The 22,450-nt window shown below is 50.3% G+C and overlaps 1 protein-coding gene across 6 annotated transcripts in view; it reads right to left on the reverse strand.

Annotated features, from left to right (window-relative positions):
- Positions 1-21,659, reverse strand: part of RILPL1 (Rab interacting lysosomal protein like 1) — a 44,146-nt gene extending 22,487 nt beyond the window's left edge. For 2 of the 6 annotated variants that reach the window (XM_060121632.1, XM_060121634.1), the window contains exons 1-2: positions 20,791-21,648; positions 13,643-13,793 (exon numbers count right to left, since the gene is read on the reverse strand). In XM_060121632.1, coding sequence (XP_059977615.1) covers positions 13,643-13,793; positions 20,791-21,099 — 460 coding nt within the window. In that variant the 5' untranslated portion in view covers positions 21,100-21,648. Of the gene's footprint in view, positions 1-13,642; positions 13,794-20,790 lie in introns of all 6 variants that reach the window. The other 4 variants (XM_060121636.1, XM_060121633.1, XM_060121637.1 and 1 more) reach the window with 4 other exon arrangements.
- Positions 21,660-22,450: the final 791 nt, after the last annotated feature.

Raw genomic sequence — 22,450 nt, forward strand, 5'->3', positions numbered from 1 at the left:
TACACAGCAGGTGCTCAAAGGGTGTTGTCTGTTCTCCCTGCCCCTCGTCCCCCAAGTATACGGTCAGCCCAGGAGGCAAGACCTTGCCTAACCTATTCACTGTGTATTCCCTGGACTAGCATAGTGCCCGGCACACAGTAGGTGTCTGCTCAGGGCTTTGGTGAATTAACGAACGTGCGGATGGATGCTGTATTAGTTTCATGTGCTGCTGTAACAAATAACCAACCAATTTTGGTAGCTAAGAGCATCAGAAATTTATTTTCTCAAAGTTCCAGAAGGCAGAAGTTTAAAATCAGTCCAATGTTGGGAGTTCCCTGCTGGCCTAGTGGTTAGGATTCCGGGCTTTAACTGCTGTGGTCTGGGCTCTATCCTTGGTTGGGGAACTGAGATCCTGGAAGCCATGCAGCACGGGCAAAAAAAAAAAAAAAAAAAATCAAACGTCAGTCCAATATCAAGACGTCACCACATCTGTGCTCCCTCTGGAGACTCTAGGGGAGAATTTGTTCCTGGCCTCTTCCAGCTTCTGGTGGCTGCCAGCGTTCCTTGGCTTGGGGCCCCATCACTCCAGTCTCTGCCTCTGTGGTCACATGCCTCCTTCTCTTCTGTCTGTGTCAAATCTCTCTCTGCCTCCTTTTCAAAAAAAATTTTTTTTTTTGGCCACACAGTGAGGCATGTGGAACTTCCCTGACCAGGGATTGAACCCATGCCCCCTGCATTGAGAGCACGGAGTCTTAACCACTGGACCACCGGGGAAGTCCTCTGCCTCCTTTTTATAAGGACACTTGTGATGGCATTTAGGGTGCACCCAAATAGTACAGGATAAATGCCCATCTGAAGATTCTGACTAAATTACATCTGTAAATATTTTACCATATAACGTAACAGCCACAGGTTCCAAGGATTAAGACCTGATATGTAGGGGGCCCATTATTCAGCCTCTCATAGGCACTAAGCCTGAGAGCTAATCCCCGCTCCCCAGGAGACCAGAGCTGGGGAGAGTGGTAGTCAGGCTCAACCACAGATTAACAAGGGAGAAACCATTGCTTCTCTCCAATTTTCCTCCCCTCATGGGACTCAGGGGACATACCACGAGACGACCAGGCCCTGGGGAAAAGAACCTATGTGGGTGATTCCTCAGCTATTCTCCCCATGGGACTCCCTTCTCTAAGCCGCTCCATCCCAGCTTTTCCGCTGGCCGCCCTCCTCATGTCCTGGATATTCCCAAGCAGGCAGTCACCACGATGAACGAGCATTCATGGTGCGTGTCTAGAACGGTGTGTGATGCTGCTGGGGCTACAAACCCAGAGAAGACCCAGACCCTGCCCTTGATGAGCTGGAGGCTTTATGTAACAGGCACAAAGGCAGGACGGTCCCAGAAGGCAGCCATCCTGTCTCAATCGTCTCTGTAGTCTGGGGCTTCACACGCGGTAGATGCCCCAGGCTGGCTGATGGAAGAGGGACTGGTTCCCCTCCATGCTCCCAACGTATAGCTCACTCCTACTAAGCCCAGGAAGGACAAACTGCTTTACACCCTCGACCCTATTTCATTCTCACTCCCAACCACTGGAAATGGGTATTATTGTTGTGGCCGTTTTAACATGAGTCCCATTTTACAGATACGGAAAACTGAGGCCCAGAGACAGACTTGTTCAAAGTCGCACAGCTAGGCTCTGGCAGAGCTGGGGCTCAAACTCAAGTTTTCTGACTCCAAGTCCTGTGTCCTCTCCATGATGCCGTGCTGCCTCCCCACTGGGGGACAAGACTCAGAAGCTCCTGGCAGGTCACCAGAATGTGTCACCATGGGGCAGACTCCAGCCCATACTTTGTTCCAGACAGGGCCACCTGCTGGGAGTACTCACATTTTACTGTGCATACACGTTCGACATTCACTCCTCAAGTATTTATCGAGCACCTGCTGTATACCTGACACTGAGCTAATCGCTAGGGTCATGATGGCAAGTAAGTGTGGTACAATTCTGCTCTCACCAACTTACAGGCATTAGACAGATGTGTGTGTCATTACAGACCATAACAAGTACTGTGAAAGACTCAACGGGGGCTGAGAAAGAATGATGAGGGAGACCCAATGTAGACTGCGGGTGCAGGAAGGCCTCTTGGACAAGGGTCATTAATGCTGAGACCGGAAGGGGGGAAGGGCAGCCAGGTGACGCGGACGAGCGTTCCCAGGCAGGGGCCCTATGGGAGGAGACCCTGCATCTGAGGCGCTGGAGGGCAGTGCCAGTGGCCGAAGCACAGTGGCTGAGGGGGTGATACAGGCTTGAGCTGGGAGTGAGGCTGGACCATGCGGGGCCTCGGAGGCCAGGTAAGGAGGCTGGATTTTCCTCTGAAGGGGCAACAAGAACCTCAGGATCTCAACACGTAGAGCCTGCACGGAGCTGGAGGGTCAGGCCAAGGAGACCAGGAAGGGACAGCCATAGAGGAAAGACTTACAGGAGGGCAGGGGTGCCTGGTATGCAAATGAGACGAGCTGGAAGGAAAGGAACTGTGATGAGAAAAGCTGTCAGCTGAGTGACTGGGAGGCCCCGGAGGCAATAAGGGTGACTTTGAACGCCTGGGTTCCATCACAGCATATGGCCTCTGACTTCTGAAGTGACGTTAACCTCTCTGAACCTCCATTTCCTCACCTGCAAAGTGGGGACACGCTGATGTTTTTCTTTTCTTTCTTTCTTTTTTTTAATTTTTGGCCACGCCGCTCGGCACGCAGGATCTTAGTTCCCTGCCCAGGGATCGAACCCGTGCCCCCTGCAGTGGAAGCACAGAGTCTTAACCACTGGACCACCAGGGAAAGTCCCATGATGCTTTTCTTTATTCCACCTCTCTGACAATGCTGTACATATAAAATAAGTACATTAGGGAATCACACAAGGCCATGAAATAGGATCTTTTCCTACTGTGGGCCTGGGGCATCCATTCTGCCCCTCAGACCACTCAGCTTCCTCCTTGGACCTCATACCAAGCTAGGAGGCTGAGAGATGCAGAGAAGCTGCACAAGGCCCTCAGAGATGCCAGCCCAAGCAGGAGTGGAAAGGCAGGGATGGAGAGAAGGGGCAAGCATCCTCACCAGGACGGCTAAACTGAAAAGGACTGTCAATGTAAGTGCTGGAGAGAAGGCGGAGCAACAGGAACGCTCGTCTGAGCTGCCGGGGGGGTTGCTACTTGGGAAAACCAATAGGCATCAGCTACTACTGCTGTTACACATCCTCTGTGAACCAGCAGCTGATGCTGGGCATAAACCCCCACAGGCCTTCACGCACAGTGCACGTGATCGCCAGCAGAAGGATGGTTCAATAAACGGCAGGAAGAGCGGACACTACGTGGCTATTTAAAAGACAGATACACTGGGAAGTACAGTAGGGACAATCTGTACAGCACAAGACGTGCAAAAATGTTCACAGCAGCTTCATTCATCATAGCCCCAAACTGGAAACCACCATGACGCCTATCAACAGGAGAACGAATAGGGACTTCCCTGGTGGTCCAGTGGTAAAGAATCCAATGCAGGGGACGTGGGTTCAACCCGTGGCTGGGGAACTAAGATCCCACATGCCTCGGGGCAACTAAGCCCACGTGCCACAACTATTGAGCCCGCGTGCTGCAAACTACAGAGCCCACGCGCTCTGGAGCCCGTGCGCCACAACTAGAGAGAAGCCCAAGCACTGCAAAGAAGAGACCTCACGCCATAAGGTAAGATCCCGCATGCCTCAACAAAGATCAGAGAACCAAGGACTTCCCTGGTGTGTTGCAACTAAGACCCGACGCAGCCAAAAAAATAAGGAAGATAAATATTTAAGAAATAGTAGAATGAATAGATAAACCTTGATACGAACAAGAAATGGAATACTATACAGCTATGAAAAAGAATAACTACACGTTCCACTTGGAGTTTATAAAGTCAGTTATTTCTTCAGACACTCCTTGCTTCTCAAAGGATGCTCTTCAGCTGGACTCCTGAGCTGAAGGGCCCCCAGACTTGCACTGTGGAAACACAGGGCCATCTGGGGTTTCTGGGCACCAGGTGTCCCCCTCCCAAAACTCTTGGGCCACTGCTGCAAGGCGGGGCCTGGGCCTGGGCTAGTGTGACAAGAGGACACTGCTAACGTCTCCCAAAAAAGCGCTCCTTAGACACAGTGCATGAGCAAGTGTGTGTGTGTGTGTGTGTGTGTGTGTGTGTGTGTCTGTCTGTCTGTCTGTGTGGAGGAGGAGGGCTGAAATCAGGTGTAGGCAGAGTCTGTGAAAAAGCCACGAAAGTATTCACTGCTCTCTGAGCACCTGTCCCGCAAAGGCTCCAGGCAGGGGCATCAAGGGCCCAACTCGTGAAATTTAATCCTTGGTGGGGGGCAGATTCCACTCCTGGAGAAATCAGGTGAGCAGAACAGCTACGTGGGGTGGGCGCAGGGGAGCATGAGCCCAGAGAAAGGAAACCTGGACCTGGAGCCCAGCTACATCCAAGTTCCCCGACCAGGGATTGAACCCGGGCCACCGCAGTGGAAGTGCCGAGTCCTAACCCCTGGACCGCCAGGGAACTCCCAAAGACAGCAATGGGTTTTTTTGGCTGCACCTCACGGCTTGTGGGATCTCAGTTCCCCGACCAGGGATAGAACCCGGGTCACGGCAGTGAAAGCCCAGAATCCTAACCACTGGACCATCAGGGAACTCCCCGTCTGTCATGGGTGTCGGTAGCTGTAGGACCAAGAAGCTAGAGAACAAACGGTAAAGAGCTTAGAGTCTGGAGCTAGATTACTTGGACTCATTCCTGGCTTTGCCACTTCCCTTGCAGCTGAACTTGTGCCTTGTGCCTGTTTTCTCACTTGCAAATGGGGATCATGTGGAGGCCCCACCTGGGGGGCTCTCGTGAGGCTGCATATGTTGATCTACATGAAGCGCTCACAACAGGCCTGGCACAGAGTAAGAGTCTCTAAGTGTTACCTGTTATTTTATCTATAAAATAGAAATGCCAGTTTTCCCTGCTCCAAAGGTTGCTGCTAAGTCCAAGCGTTGTTACGAAAGTGCTTCGAAAAATTAAAAGGTTAAGTGTTTTTAACAGACTCGCAGACATAGACAAAAGCCAGGAGAGTTCTGAGTAACTGTTTAGTCACCCCAGCAATGCAAGACCCTGGGATCTAAAAGAGACATTCGGGCAAGTGCACAGAGAAGCAAGTGCAAGGTCAGTCCCAGGTCCCGAGTCTGTAGTAGTGAAAACTGGTAATGATCTAAACATCCACTAGCAAGGAAATGATTAAACAGGTACTTTCCACACAATGGGACACTATGTAGCCAGTTAAAAGAAAAAGGCAAGGGCTTCCCTGGTGGCTCAGTGGTTGAGAATCCGCCTGCCAATGCAGGGGACACGGGTTCGATCCCTGGTCGGGGAAGATCCCACATGCCGTGGAGCAACTAAGCCTGTGCGCCACAACTACTGAGCTTGCGCTCTAGAGCCCGTGAGCCACAACTGCTGAGCCTGTGTGCCACAACTACTGAAGCCCGTGCACCTAGAGCCCGTGCTCTGCAACAAGAGAAGCCTCCGCAATGAGAAACCCGCGCACCGCAACGAAGAGTAGCCCCCTCTCGCCACAACTACAGAAAGCCCGCGCGCAGCAACGAGGACCCCACGCAGCCAAAAACAAACAAATAAATAAATAAATTTATAAAAAACAAAAAAAAACGACCTTTTTTTAAAAAAAGCAAAAGGCAAGTGACAAAGTCACAGCAGCAGTATTCACAATGGCCGAAAGATGGAAGTAGCTCAAATGTCCATCAACAGACGTATGGATTAAAAAAATGTGATCTATCCGAATGATGGAATATTATTCAACCGTAAAAAGAAATGAAGCGCTGACACAGGCTACAATGTGGATGAACCCTGAAAACATGATGCTGAGTGAAAGAAGCCAGACACAAAAGGCCACATATTGTATGAGTCCACTTATATGAAATGTCCAGCATAGATAAATCCATAGAGACAGAGAGTAGACTGGAGGTTACCAAAGGCAGGCGGGAGGGGGGAGTGGGGAGTGACTGCTGTGGGTGCGGGGTCTCCTTTGCGGGTGGCGAAAATGTTCTGGAACTAAATAGAGGTGATGGTGACACAGCATTATAAATACATTAAATGATGTACTAAACGCTACTGAATTGTACACTTTAAAACTGTTAATGTTATGTTCTGTGACTTGCTTGTCAATTTTTCTAAAAGGGCAATCCAAACAGTAAACACGTAATTATAATTTGTTAAAAAAAGAAAGGCAAGTGACAATCCATACAGCATAATCGCTTTTATTTTAAAAACAAAACACATTCCCTGCAATGTCAACGCCAGCACTGCAGGAGATTTTTCTTATTTAAAAACAACATGCACGTGGAATATGTGTGTAAATGCAGAGAAAGGGATGGTCTTCCCTCTGGTGAGTGAGGAAGGAGGCAAAGGGAATTCTCACGTTTTTCTTGAGTTTTGTTTCAACTTTTACAACATGAATACATGTGATAGTTTCTATTGTTAAAGACCAAAACCACCACCAACACCCACAAACCCATACTGTCTGTGCCCCTCAGTCTCTACAAGAAGAAAAGACCCTGAGAAGATTGAGCCGCTTGCCCCAAATCTGCTAGTTAGTGGCCATTTGGAGCATAATCCGGGTCTCTTAGTACCAGACCCACACGTTTTTCACTCCCCCAGAGCCAGAAAACCGCCTTTGATACTGGATGGTGATGATCACCAGCGTTTATCAAGCACCTGCCGTCACCAGCTACTGGGCTCAGCGCTCACCACGGATGAAGCGGTGCTCAGACCCCTCGGAGGGCCTCTCACTGTTGTGGCCCCTCCCATTGCGAAGCACAGGCTCCGGACGCGCAGGCTCAGCGGCCATGGCTCACGGGCCCAGCCGCTCTGCGGCATGTGGGATCTTCCCGGACCGGGGCACGAACCCGTGTCCCCTGCATCGGCAGGTGGACTCTCAACCACTGCGCCACCAGGGAAGCCCCTTCAGTGTGCTTTCGCTACTGACCAGGCACCCTGGGCTCCCTGGCTGGCAGGCTCTGTAAGAAAGTACAGGCCCCATGCCTACAGGCAGGGCAACTCTGAGGAGTAACTCACACCCCAGAGCTCGCTGCCTTGCATGGACTTCGTTGGGCTTCCTCCTTTCCCTGTCCTGATTCCTCCACTTCCCCAATAGTCTTTTCTAGGGCTGCTTCCTTAATGAATCACCTGCAGAGGAACATCTTCGCCTCGGGTCTCCTTCTAGAAGATGCTGACACAAGCAGAACTTAACTCATTTTATCCTTCGAATCCTTTACGAAGTAGGACCCCTGCTGCCCGCCTTGCGTAGCCGATGAACCTCAGGTGCACGGTAGCTCGTTAACTTTTACAAGGCCACACAGCTAATACCAGGATTCGAGCTCCGGCAGCCTGGCTCTAGGGTCCACACTTTTTTTTTTTCTTTCACGTTGTGGTGTGCATCAGTGCTTTATTCCTCTTTATGGCTGAATCATATCCCATTACACGGACAGACCATCTTTTGTTCATAGTACTTTTAAAAAAATATTTATTTGGTTGCGCTGGGCCTTAGTTGCAGCATGTGGGCTCTAGTTCCCTGAGCAGGGATCAAACCCGGGCCCCCTGTATCGGGAGCGAGGAGTCTTAACCACTGCGCCACCAGGGAAGTCCCCAGAATCCACACTCTTGCGACCACTCTACTGCCTCTCAAAGTCTCACAGCCCAAGCTCCTTATGTTATGAGCAAGCGTCCTGGAGAGAATAATGTCCCCTCAAACTTCACATCCACCTGGAACCTCAGAAGGTGACCTTACTTGAAAAGAGGTCTTTGCAGATGTAATTAAGTTAAGGGGAGGTCAGGCTAAGTGAGGGTGGGCCCTAAAGCCAAGGACTGGGTCCTTATAAGAGAAAGGAGAGGGAGAGTCAGACCCACAGACCCACAGAGGAGGCCACGTGACAACAGAGGCAGAGCTTGGAGTGACGCAGCCACAGGCCAAGAGCTGCCACCTGGAAGAGGCGGGAGCGTCTTCCCCTAGAACCTCGGGAGGGAGCACAGCCCTGCTGACACCTTGATTTTGGACCCCTGGCCTCCAGATCTGTGAGAGAATACATTTCTTTGTTTGAAGCCTCCCAGTTTGTGGTCATTTGTTACAGGGACCCCAGGAAACTAATACAGTAAGCATACGGAGAAAGTCCTATACAGAAAGTGCACAGACGACTTCTACTGAGGTGAAATTCGTATCAGCCACTCTCGGGTCCCACAAAAGGTTCCCCTGGTAGGACAAAAGCAACGTAATTGCCCTCAGGGCTATCTTTTTTTAAAAAATAAATTTATTTATTTATGTTTGGCTGTGTTGGGTCGTTTCTGTGTGAGGGCTTGCTCTAGTTGTGGCAAGCGGGGGCCACTCTTCATCGCGGTGCGCGGGCCTCTCACTGTCGCAGCCTCTCTTGTTGCAGAGCACAGGCTCCAGATGCGCAGGCTCAGTAGTTGTGGCTGACGGGCCCAGTTGCTCCGCAGCATGTGGGTCTTCCCAGACCAGGGCTCGAACCCGTATCCCCTGCATTGGCAGGCAGATTCTCAACCACTGCGCCACCAGGGAAGCCCAGGGCTATCTTTTTTGTTTTTTTGCGGTACGCGGGCCTCTCACTGTTGTGGTCTCTCCCGTTGCGGAGCACAGGCTCCGGACGCGCAGGCTCAGCGGCCATGGCTCACGGGCCCAGCCCCTCCGCGGCATGTGGGATCCTCCCAGACCAGGGCACGAACCCGTGTTCCCTGCATCGGCAGGCGGACTCTCAACCACTGCGCCACCAGGGAAGCCCCCCAGGGCTATCTTTTATTGACTAGTTCTGCGTTTGATGCTGTATATATTTTTCTCAACAGTCCTGGGTGTCAGGAGTTGCCACACCCACCTTACAGGTGAGGAACCTGAGGATGGGAACAAGGTGACCCATTGGTAAGAGTGGTCTGAGATTTAAACTCAGGTCCACCTCACTCCACAGCCCATTCCCCTTATAATAGACTGTTCTACCCAGGCACATCTCCAAGAATATTCTAGCTCTGTGTGTCCAACTCAGCAGCCACTAGTGGCAATGGAGCACCTGAGATAGGGCACGTACAAATGGACGTGTGCTGAAAATGTAAAATACACATCAGCCATCAACAGATGGGTAGATCAACAAAATGTGGTCTGTCCATTCAATGGGATATTATTCTGCCTTAAAAAGGAAGGAAATTCTGACACAACTACAACATGGATGAAACTCAAGGACATTATGCTCAGTGAAAAAAACCAGTCACAAAAAGACAAATATTGTATGATTCTACTTATGTGAGCTACCTGGAGTAGTCAAAATTATAGAGACAGAAAGTAGAATGCCAGTTGCCAAGGGCTGGGGGAGGGAGAAATGGAGAGTTATTGTTTAATGGGGACAGAGGTTTACATTTGCAAGATGAGTTCCGGAGTCTGGTTGTACAACAATGTGAATGTTCTTAATGCTGCTGAACTATACACTTAGAAATGGTTAAGATGAGAATTTTTTTTTAACCTCTTTATTAGAGTACAATTGCTTTACAATGGTGTGTTAGCTTCTGCTTTATAACAAAGTGAATCAGTTATACCTACACATATGTCTCCATATCTCTTCACTCTTGCATCTCCCTCCCTCCCACCCTCCCTAACCCACCCCCCAAGGTGGTCACAAAGCACAGAGCTGATCTCCCTGTGCTATGCTGCTGCTTCCCACTAGCTATGTATTTTACATTTGGTAGTGTATATATGTCCATGCCGCTCTCTCACTTTGTCCCAGCTTAAGATGAGAAATTTTACGTGTATGTTATCACAGTAAAACATACATATATATATTATATTATACATAAATGAATAACCCACCAGATTTCAAAGACTTAATATGAAAAAAATGCAAAATACCCTACTGATAATTTTTAATTTTTAAAATTTTTATTTATTTCTTTCGGCTGCACCATGAGGCTTGCAGGATCTTAGTTCCCTGACCAGGGATTGAACCCAGGCCCTCAGCAGTGAAAGCACAGAGTCCTAACCACTAGACCACCAGGGAATTCCCCCCAACTGATCATTTTTAAATTGATTACATGTTGAAGGATGATATCTTGGATCTACTGGGTTAAATAAAAATATTAATGAAATTACTTTCACCTGTCCTTTTCACTTTCTTTTAATGCTACACCTGGAAAAATCATAGTCATATCTGTGGCTTGCCTTACATTTTTGGGTAAAAGGAGAAATATGTACACAACTGGAAGAGCAACCAGTGTATTGCCTTACATTGTTTTTGGACAGTGCTGTTCTCAGCTGCCCTTCAGAAAATGGGTACGTGGTCAGTTTTCATCCTCTCCTGGTGACAGAGTTGTTTGTCCAGAGCCCAAGAATTTTCTTCCAGACGCTTGAGTGTATCTCTGCACCCCCATGCCCCCAGTCCAATTGCTTCCATATCTGTAATTCATCTCCGCATGTGCTAACTAGTAGTTTCCAGGTGCTGACAAGACGATTTCCAAATACAAGAAGTAGGGAAGTGCTTTTTAATCTGGAGACTTCCAGGGAGGGGGAGACAGGAGACTGGCAGGTGCTCTGAGCGCACTGCCCAGTATTTTTTTTAAATTAATTTTTATTGGAGTATAGTTGCTTTACACGGTTGTGTTAGTTTCTGCTGTACAGCAAAGTGAATCAGCTATACGTACACATATATCCCCTCTTTTTTGGATTTCCTTCCCTTTTAGGTCACCACAGAACACTGAGTAGAGTTCCCTGTGCTATACAGTAGATTCTCATTAGTTATCTATTTTATACAGAGTAGTGTATATGTGTCAATCCCATTCTCCCAATTCATCCTACTCCCCCTTCCCCCCTTGGTAGCCATACGCTTGTTCTCTACGTCGCAGTGCCCAGTATTAACGGCTGGGAAAGCAGCACTGTTCCGGGCAGGTTGGCTCTTCTAAGCGGGCATCCCAGCCCACTCACCCCCTAAATCCTGTTTGCCCCTAGGCCTTGCCCCACTGCCTAAAGTGGTACCAGACACACAGTCTAACTTCATGGGCTGCACCTCCTCCCAGGGACCCCCCCGGCCCAGTGTCTGTTCCTCTCACAGGTGGAAGACATGCTTTTGCCCTTATTGTGTTCCCATGGCTTCCCAGGCAGAATAAAAATAACTGTGAAAGGCATGCCTGGCATCTGCCCAGTTTCTCCACTAGGGTGAGGGCTGCTGTCGAGCTGAACACCGAACACCGGAGGCTCCCCGAGCTCACACCCGGGAGCTGGACCCACGCGAGATGCCAATTAAGTGCGTCTCAGATGGTACCCGTGTGGGCTGTCTGATGAAGAGCCCAGCAGGAATGCAGAGAGCCGAGGCCAAGCTCTCCCACACGGGGGGTGCCGTGTGCACACACATGCAACCGAGTGCCTTAGGGTGTTCGGGCCCGTGCCTGGGGGACCTGCGGCCTCTAGGGCATCACTGGGGTAGGCAGGGCGAGTTCCAAGGTCACCCCTGGAGGCCTCTGGGTGCCCTGCAGAAATGTCACAGACCAAAAGATGGCTATGGGGACATCCCTGGTGGCGCAGTGGATAAGATTCCACGCTCCCAATGCAGGGGGCCCGGGTTCGATCCCTGGTCAGGGAACTAGATCCCACGTGTGTGCCACAACTAAGAGTTTGCATGCCACAACTAAGGAGCCGGCAAGCCGCAACTAAGGCCCAGCACAACCAAATAAATAATAAATATGAATAAATAAATAAATGAAATAAAATAAAACCCACCAGACCATAAGGTAGGATTCCAAACGATATTAATTAGGGAGACGACTAACATTTAAAAAACAACAAAAACAAAAAAAACAAAAGATGGCTGTGGGCACCTCACTAAGTTCAACACAGTTACCACAGGACTCAGCAATTCCATGCCGAGGTATATACCTCAAAGCACCGAAAACACATGTCCACACAAAAACATGAAGGTACCAGAACCTTCACAGCGGTACTCTCCACAATAGCCAGAAGTTGGAAACAACTCAGCGTCCATCGGTGGATGAATAGATAAACAACACGTGGTCCAAACAGACAACGGAGTGCTGCTAAGCCAGAAAGAGAAAGGATGCACCCTCTCAGCCTGTTTTCCTCCTCTTTTCAAAGAGGAGATTGGATTCGATAACAACAGCTCATAGTAACAACAGTTAACACTTGCTGAGTGTGGGCACCAGGTACTATTCAGTTTACACGTATTAATTCATTTAATCCTCACAACAACTTTATGAGGGAGATATGGTTATGGCCCCCATTTCTACAGGGGGCACTTAAGGCACACCAAGGTCAAGTGACTTGATCAGGGTCCCTCAGCCAGTAAGTATTGGGTTAGGATTCACACTGGGCAGTCTGGCTCTAGCACCAACACTTATCACCACTACGACTTTTGTTTTCACTGCACGACTCAGATCTCAACAAAGGAAACCCAAGGAAAAGAGGATGCCAGCAACCAGGTCAAACAATTCCTTTTTCCTTGGTCCCTACGGTCCTTATACAGTGTGCTACTTATTCTCACAGAGTGGTAAACACGAGTTCTGAACTTCAGGCCCCCACGGAAGTCCACCCCCTTCCCAACAAACGTGAGGAGGGGGCTTGTATAGGGACCCAGGAAGTTCACCCAGACTAAAGAGTTGGGCCTGAGATTCCTTGCGATCAGAGCCAGCCTCTGAATGAGAAGGAGGCTGCTGGGGGGCCCACAGCTGATGCAGCGCACGGGGGCGCAGGCCAAACCCCTCTGTCTGTCTTTGCTTCTCCAGCACCAGCAGAGGCCTGGAGTCAAGGTTCTAGATAACTGTTCGTAGGATGAATGACAGTTGGGGGGCTCCAGCACCATTCAGATCTGGGTGGCCACCCTGGGTTGCTCATTGTTAAACGTGTACCTGTGACAAGCACCTCAAATTTCTTCCCAGCACACTTAGAATAAAATCCAAACCTTGGCCTCTAAGGGGCTATGTGATCTGAGCCCTGCTGACCCCACTGACCTCATCTTTAACCACCCTTGGCCTTGATCATCTTCTGTGACACTGGTCTCCTTGGTTTCCATAAACAGTCATGCCCCAGGGCCTTTGCACCTGCTTTCCCCCCAAGATATTTGCATGGCTCACTCCATGACTTCATTAGGGCTCAAATGTCACCTCATCAGAGAGGCCCTCCTTGATCACCATATGCAAAGAAGCACCCCACCAAGTCACCTCTATCATATCCCCCCCAGATTTTAGTTCTTCCATAACCCTGGTCAGAATCTGGAACTGTGTCATCTGTCTGTTTACATAGTTATCACCTATCTCCTCTGCACTAGAACATAAGCTTCCCGAGGGCAGTGGCTTTGTCTTGCCCAATGTGTATACCCAGTGCCTAGAGAAGAGGCTGGAAAAGTGAGGACCCTCGAACAATTTGTCAAATGAACCTCTCGGTTTCATCACCTGTACACCAGGCTACACAATGTCTCTCGGGTAGAGTGATGGTGAGAATCCACATGACATGAGACACCATTGCTTGGGGACCATGCTCCTGTCACTCGTGATGCCGGTGATGGCAGTGGGAAGAGCCTTCCCCTCACCTCCCATGTTGGCCCCTCCTCTTACCTTCATGCTTCTGGAACTCCTCCTCGGAGAAGCTGACGTCCTTGTGGGAGAGGTTGGTCATGAGCTGCTTGTTCTCCTCCTGCAGCTGGGCGATCTGGGAAAGGAGGTCTTGCGCTTCCCCTCGCCACACGTCCTCCACCAGCTCCAGCTCCTGCGGGGGTGAGGGGCCGGAGTGGGGTCACAGCCTGCTCAGGGCAGCAGCCTTACCCCCCTGACCCTCGGGAGCAGCTCAGGGCTGCTGGGGCTTTGGGTTGTTCCCTTCTCCATGAGAACCAGGCATCGGCAGGTGAGCAGATCAGGCCATCACTAGCCCACATGGCAACTTTACAAAAAACAGAAGGTGTCCTTCCTCTGGGCAAGGCGTGCATTTATGCCGTTAGGACCTGGCCAAGTTAGAAATGCCCTGAAGACAACAATGGCATTGGAACTGTACCTTCTAACTGTCTAGACAGGAGAGAGAGGGTGGAGGGGCAGCCCCAGGCTGCAGGGACCCAAACATACCAATCTCTCTAGGGAGGTCACGTCCCTGATCTTTGGACAGACCCTCCATCAAGACAAACCTCTCTCCAAGGGAGAAAGGGGCTGCAAAGATCCCAGGGATACCACCTGGCCCCGGAGCAACCTGTACATCTGAAACAGGAATCTCTTCAAGCAGACTTGGACGACTCACTCTACAAATCTGAGGCTGTTTCCCTTAGCTGGGGAGCCCTACTATAGAAACTCACAGTGAAGAAAACAAAAACACTCATTTGAAAAGATACATGCACCCCTATGTTTACAGCAGCATTCATTATTTACAACAGTCAAGACGTGGAAGCGACCTAAGTGTCCATCAATAGACGAGTGGATAAAGAAGATGTGGTCCATATATACAATGGAATACTACTCAGTCATAAGAAAGAATGAAATCTTGTCATTTGTAACAACATGTATGGTCCTAGAGAGTATTATGCTAAGTGAAATAAGTCAGACAGAGAAAGACAAATGCCATGTGATCTCACTTATTTGTGGAATCTAAAAAACAAACCAAACGAACAAAACAAAATGAAAACATTCTTAAGACACAGAGAACAAACAGGTGGTTGCCAGAGGGGAGGCGCTGGAGGGGGAGTGAAATAGGTGAAAGGGATTAAGAGGTACAAACCTTCAGTTACAAAATAAATAAGCCACAGGGATGTAATATACGGCATAAGGAATGTGGTCAGTAGTATTGTAATAACTTTGTACGGGGACAGATGGTTACTGGACTTTAGCTTGGTGATCATTTCATAATGTATGCAAATGTTAAATCACTGTATAGCACACCTGAGGCTAATATAATATTGTGTCAACTGTACTTCAGTAAAAAAATAAAATAAAAAAATAAAGGCTCACAGGGTTGAATGTGAGGATAAATAAGATGTCTATAAAAATTATTTTGTGGATGGCTGTAATCAGAGAAACACATAATAACAAGTGTTGGCAAGAATGTGAAGAAATTGGAACCCTGGGCATTGCTGGTAAGAATGTAAAATGGTGCAGCCACTGTGGAAAACAGTCTGGCAGTTCCTCAATAAGTTAAACATAGTTACCATATGACCCACCAATTCCACCTGTAGGGTCTGAGAAATGAAAACATGTGTCCACACAAAAACAGGTACATGAATGTTCATAGCAGCACTATTCATAATCGCCAAAAGGTAGAAACAACCCAAATGTCCATCAGTTGATGAAAAGATGAATAAAACGTGTTGTATCTGGAATATGATTCAGGCAAAAAGGGATGAAATACTGACATATGCTACGATTTGGATGAACCTTGAAAACATGATGCTGAGCAAAAGCAGCTGGTCACAAAAGGGCGCACAGTGCTTGACTCCGTTGATGGGAAATGTCCACAATAGGTAAATCCAGATACAGAAAGCATACTGGCAGCTTTCTAGGGGCAGAAGGGCTGGCAGGGAGTGAGGAATGACTGTTAATGAGTCTGTGTTTTCCGTTCGGAGTAATGAAAATGTTCTAAAATTGATTGTAGTAATGGTTGCACAGCTCTGTGAGTAAACTAAAAACCACTGAATTGTATGCTCTGAATGGGTGAATTGTATGGTATGTGAATTATATTCAGTAAAGCTGTTACCAAAAAAAAAAAAAAAAGAGGCATTTTGTAAAATCATAAACTGTATAGAATGCTGGTTTAAAGCATGGATACTGGAGCCTGTTGACCTGAGTTTGAATTCTGTTTCCGCCACTTACTAGCTGATGTTGGACAAGTTATTCAACCTTAGGGTGCCTTGGAAATGAGGAATACAGTGCTATATCTACCCCCGTGGGGTGTCATGAGGATTAAATGGTTAATATATGTAGATGTTTGGAATAGGGCCCAGTACCCAGAAAGTGCTAAACATATGTCTGCTGATTTCTGGTCCTCTTACAGCCCATCCCAAGCCGGCCCAGGTGGCCGGATGTCAGCATCGCCTCCTTTCATCTTTTAAATAAGTTCCTAAATCCTATCTCCTTTGTCAGGAAGCCCGCTGCACTGGGGAAATGAGAGGTAATAACTAAGTATTCGCACAGCTGCTTCAAGGTCACCAGGGGAGGTGAAGGGTGGGGCCAGAGGGCGAAAGTGGTGGTGGAATGATGAAGTGGCCACGGGACCTTCCCACAGGCAGGTGTGGGCTGGAAGCTGAATCAGGCTCTTCTTGCCCTGGTCCTCTCTGCTCCCACCTGACACAGGCTGAGCACACAGAGGGCCCCAGTGCTATCTCAAGTGTAACTGGCTGGGGTAGGCGGAACAATGGTCCCCAGAGAGGTCCATATTCTCATCCCTGGAACCTGAGAATATGGAAATTTACAGGGCAAAAGGGATTTTGCAGATGTGATTCAGTTAAGGACCCTGAGATGGGGAGATGCTCCTGGTTATCCCGGTGGACCCAATGTAATCACAAGGGTCCTTAAAAGTGAAAGGAGGCAGGAAGGGCAGAATCAGAGACCACGTGGGGACTTCCCTGGTGGTCCAGTGGTTAAGACTCTGTGCTTCCACTGCAGGGGGCGAGGGTTGGCTCCCCGGGTCGTGAAGCAGAGATCAGAGTTAGAGATTTGAAGATGCTACGCTGATGACTTTGAAGATGGAGGAAGGGGTCACAAGTCAAAGGATACAGCTGGCTCCCAGGAGCTGCAAAAGGCAAGGAAATGGATTCTCCCCTAAAGTTGCCCGCAGGAATGAATTTCCTGACACCCGATTTTAACCCAAGTGAGACTCATTTCTGACTTTTGACCTCCAGAATTTTATCCAGTATTACCCATATTGATATTATTCATAATATCATATTACCAATGTGATAATAAACTTGTGTGATTTTGAGTAAGTTTGTGGTAATTAGTTATAGCAGCAATAGATGAATACAGACTTTAATCCTCAGTTCTTTTTTTTCTTCTCTCAATGAACTAAAGTTGATGCTGGGGGAGCTGGTTCTTGCCTCTGAGCTGACCATGGAGAATTTGATCTTGCCTCGATACCAGCTAAAAAGGCTCTTCCAGGAAGTGGCCCCTGACCAATCACCTCGTTAGCCTCCTCTCAGCACTGTCTTCAAACTCCTTATGCTGGCCTGTGAAGCCCAGCATTAGCAGACCCCTGTACCTCCCTGACTTCACCTCCTACCCCTCTTCCTCACTCGCTCTGCTCTTGTCACACCAGCCTTCTTTGTGTTCCTTGCACACACCAAGCTCACTCCTACCTCAGGGCATTTGCACTGGCTGCACCTCCTGCCCAGAATGCCCCTCCCCCAGATCTCTCTATGGCTGGCATCTACACTTCATTCAGATCTCAGCTCAGATGCCACCTCCTCAGGGAAGCCTTCCTGACTGCCCCATCAACTAGACACCATCCCTGGTCAGTCTCTTTTATATTTCCCTGTTTTATCTTCTTCACGGTACTTATCATAAGCTGAAATTTTTTAGAAGTTAAAAAAAATCTATCTCCTCACACTAGAATCGCACCATTCCATTAGAGTAGCCATTAGCCACATGTATCTGCTGAGCACTTGAAATGCCACTGGTCTGAATTGAAACATGCAGTGAGGGTTAAACACTCACTCACTGAATTTCAAAGACATAATAGGAAAAAAAGAATGCAAAATACCTTATTAATAATTTTTTTTAACTATGTGTGGCGATGGATGTTAACTAAACTTATGTGGTAATCATTTTGCAATATGTACATATGTCAAATCATAATGTAAGCCTAAAACAAATACAATGTTATATGTCAATTATATCTCAATAAAAAATAATTTTTTACATTGATTACATGTTGAAATAATATTTTGGAACGACTGGGTTTGATAAGATATGTTATTAAAATTAACCTCATCTGGGGAATTCCCTGGAGGTCCAGTGGTTAGGACTCTGCGCTTTCATTGCCGAGGGCCCGGGTTCAATTGCTGGTGCGGCCAAAAAAATAAAAATTAACCTCATCTGTGTCTTTTTATCAATGTGACATGCCACATTATATATCTATGGGACAGCACTGCACTAGAAAGTCAGGTCCTTGAGGGTAAAGACCTCACCTGTTGTGGTCGCCACTGTCGCCCAGAACAGTGCCTGGCAATTAGTAGGTACTCAATAAATATATCTGTTGAATGAATAAATGAACAACGTATGCTGTTTATATTATATGCACTTGTATCTGCACAGCCACTGCTTTCTGAAGTCTCTTCGCGTGTTTTTCCTGTCTTCCCTGTTACCCACCCACTGCCTGAGATGAGGACCTGGTTTTCCTTTCCTTTGCATCACCCAAGTCACCTCGAAAGGCACTCTGCAAGCTGCAGTGGGTCAACAAGGCTGCAGATGGAGTAACCAGGTAGAACATGATGAGACTGTGGCCTAGGTCTGAGTGATGAACACAGCTGAGTCCGGGGATCTTTTGGGAGGAAGAGTTGGTGGAAGAGAGGGTGAATGCTTTACTGGAGCCATATTTGTCAAGAGAAAGAGAGAGAGAGAGAAGGAAGAAAAAAGGAAGGAAGGAAGGAAGGGAGGGAGGGAAGGTGGGAGGGAGGAATGAACGGATAGACAGATAAGATGAAGGACATGCTAAGATTTCTGTGGAAATAACACCTTGAAGAGCCTTTGAGGCTTACGGGGTGAGGGGAATCAGACAAGTCTCTCTTGATCCCAAGAACATGAAGTAAAGGGGACTGAAGCGGGGATGGGGAAAAAAAGGATTTTGTCCTCCGAATTAGAAAAGATCGTCCTCTGTATTGACAAATGAGCGCTGGCTTTGAACACACGGGTGTTTACTTCCTGGCTGATAGCATTCCAGAAGTGACAAGTGCAGCTGGCTGGGAATTCCACCTGACTCCAGGCCTAGTGGCCTCCAGTGGCTCTCAAGGGTGTCTGCCAGTCTGGCTGCGGCAGAACTAAAGTGCTAGGGGTGGGGACATAGGTGCCAGGACTTCTTGTGTGACTTGGGCTAAGTCCCTTAGTCCCTGTCAATAAGAGGCAGTTGTATGAGAGGATCTCAAGGTCCCTTCCTTCCGCAACCCCCCGGGAGAGATGGAAGGATCTGGGGTAGGAGTAGGGGTATCTGTTGTCTCCAATATCAGCCTAAGAGCCCTCGGTGAAAAACTCTCCCAGCCTAAAAACAATAGTTAACAGTGGTAAGGCCCTCGAAATGGCCCAAGTTTTGTCCTGAACACTTTAATTCTCACCACAATCCTATGAGATAGGTACTATTATTATCCCCATTTCACAGCTGAGAAAACTGAGGTACAGAGAGACTAGGTGACTTGCCCAAGATCACACAGCCCGTGAGTGACAGGGCTTGAAACCAGGCTATCTAGCTCCCAAGTCCCTGCTCCTGGGAATCTTGACATTAATTACAGGGCAGGGACATTTTCAAGCTCCCAGTGTGATCCTGGAAACTTTGCCTAAGGCTTGGGAGCTTGAATTTCCTACCTGACCTCAGCGCATAGGGACCTTTGGGGGCAAACACAATCAAACCTCCAAAACACTAGTTCTCTTAATCACCCAGGGGTCTGCCCTTAGGTTAAGACTGCAAACACAGCCGGGGCTCTGTTCCTTGAAAAGACACAGACCTCAAAGTACACAGTATGTGATGGCTGGCCAGAGAATTTCAGAGAGGCCAACTGGATTTCCTGAGGCCACACAGCAAGTCAGAGTCTGCTCAGACGCCCTGATCCCCCAAGGAAAAGCGTTTCCTCCCATTCTCAGTCTGAAGGGAGCGTCCCTGGGCTGAGGTTGGGGCAGGAAACCACACGTCTCCCACTTCCTTCTCCCCAGGCACCTTGTCTGGACTCCCGGCCCAGTGAGGAGTCCCTGATTCATGAGCCCAGCGCTTGTTCACAAGGCAGAAGCTTAGCCTTAAAGCTGCCCCAAGTCATCTTTCTCCAATTCAAAGAGGGTGGGGAAGAGGCACTAGAATTACCTCCACTGGGGCTGAGACTCTCAGCACTACCTTGGGACAAATTCCCCCCGGCCCCACTGTGATCCTCAGTTTCTTCATCCGTAAAATGTAGAGAATAATCCCTACCTCACAGAGTAAAATCGAGGTGGGGAAACCACCTCAGGTTAATAAACTAGGAGGAACCCTGGACTGGGGTTCAGGGCTCCTTTTTGAAAATTAGAACCCAGAGACTGGCGGTCAATAAGCTCAGTGACTGGAGGTCACATCCCCTTGGCTCTGGAGGGCTCTGGAGTGGGATGAAGAATGCGGCCCGGTATCACATCTTCTCGGGTAACACTGAAGGGCAGGGGCGCTTATTTCATTTCTGGAAAAGAATAATATTATCTAAGCACTCTAGATAGTATCCCATTTAATTTTCATAAGGTGGGTCCTATTAGTATCACCATTTGATATGTGAGGAAATAAAGCACAGAGAGGTTAAATAACTTACTCAAGGTCACACGGCTATTAAGTGGTAAAGGTGGGATTGGAACTCAGGTCTGACTCCAAAGAACTACTCTTAATCTCTGGGGGTGCGCAGGCTGGGCGAAAGAGGGCCAGCGGCCTCCCTCCTTCCCTCACCCAGTCCGATCGTCTCTCGTCTATTCCCTGTATACACACGTGTGCACCTACAGTTGCCCAGTGCTGAAGGACCCCTAGGTCCCAGCGGCCACGTTGCCGGGATGGGCAGACTGAGGCCACCGCCCACCTTCTGGTGCTTGCGCTCCTTCTCGATGCGGTCCATCCTCTCCAGGCGCAGTCGGTCCAGCTCTAGGCGCAGCTCGTCCAGCTCGGGCGCGACGTGGTGGCGGCTGACCAGCACCTCCAGGATCTCCAGGACACGCACGACCTTGGGCATGAGGCGCGCGATGGCCTCGCAGCCGTGCTGGTCGATGACCCGCTCGAACTCGTGGCCCACGAGCGACGCGATGTCGTACACGTCCATGACGGTCAGCTCCGCCACGTTCTTCTCCAGCGCCGACTCGGCCGCCAACGCCGACCCCCGGTCCTCCTCCATGGCCCCCCGCCCGGCCTCTCCCCCACCCCGCAAACTAGTGCAACTCCCAAACTTGCCGCTGTCGAGGGCAGCGCCGGGCCGGGCCCACCTCTCGCCGCCGCCGCCGGCCCGCGCTTAGCTGGCCCTCGAGCGAGGGCGCACCGGGGGGGCGGCGGGCGTCGGCATGGGCGGAGGCGGCGGGCCGGGAGCCGGGGGTCAGCGCGCGGGGGTCAGCCAGTCTCTGCGCCTGGCTCGGCCCGGAGCCTGCTCCCCAGTGGGGGGAGAACGAGGAGAAGGAGGAGGAGGCGAGGAAGGCGCGCGCGTGCGCAGGCCCGCGGCGCCTCCCAAGTTGGGAATCTGAGTTGGGCGCAATGGAGGCGCGGGGTCTGGCTGGAGAGCGGGCCCTGCTGCCCTCTGAAACAGCCCTTGCCGGCGGCTAGTCTCCACGCCCGGGGCCTGGCAAGGAAGGGCGGCCGTGGCTCCTCCGGGAAACTTTGGCGGCGGCGACGCCAGCTGATGAGCTCCCCCCGCGGGGATACCGCGCGCCCCGCCCCGATCCTGGCCTGGAGAGGGGCGCGCCCGGCTTCCGCCGCCCGAGGGCGCCCCGGCGTCCCCGCGGACACCGCACCCTCACCCACCGGCTCCGCAGCCCCCCGCCCCGCCGCTCCACCCGCGGGACCTTCCTTCCCCTCCCCCCCATCCCCCGCTCCAGCCGGTCCCCCCCATCCCCCGCTCCAGCCGGTCCCCCCCCCCCACCGCGCGTCCGGACGCGCCGCCCCTCCTCCAGTCAGGTCCTGGCTCCTCCTCTCTCACTCCCGCCCCGGCGGAGTCGAGACTAGCCCAGAAGAGAAGGGGGGGAGGTGGTAGGGGTGTGGGTTGCTGGTCTCTCTGGACGATTCAGTGTCTGGGGCGGCCCCTGAGCTGGAGAGAAATGGAGGGCTCAAGAGGTGCACTCCGGGATGCGGCCCATCCTGGGGAGGAGTCGAGGACCCCACGGCTCGTAGACCCCGTCCGACCAGGTCACCGGGCGGACCTGGCGGCGCCAGGCCCTGCGCTCCAGGAGAGGCGCCCGGGAGAGGGGCAGAAGGGTCGAGGGGTCCTCTGGTCCTTAAGCGGCCGGGCTGCGCTGCCCGCCAGCCACGTCTATGAGCGGCTCCTTGTGACCTAAAAACCACTTCACAGAGGAGGTGAGGCCGGGATTTGGATTTCAGCTTTCTTGTCCCAAGCCCTCTGTCCTTCTGACCTGGCTAGATCCACCTGTCCAGCAGACCACCCCTCCGCGTCCAGGCGAGCCTTCCCTGAACAGCCCCCCACCCCACGCATGCGTAATTAGGCGCCCTCCTGTGCATCCCCACATCCGCCTCCTACTCCC

The sequence above is a fragment of the Lagenorhynchus albirostris genome, chromosome 14 (genome assembly GCF_949774975.1).
Source record: "Lagenorhynchus albirostris chromosome 14, mLagAlb1.1, whole genome shotgun sequence".
Lineage (NCBI taxonomy): Eukaryota > Metazoa > Chordata > Mammalia > Artiodactyla > Delphinidae > Lagenorhynchus > Lagenorhynchus albirostris.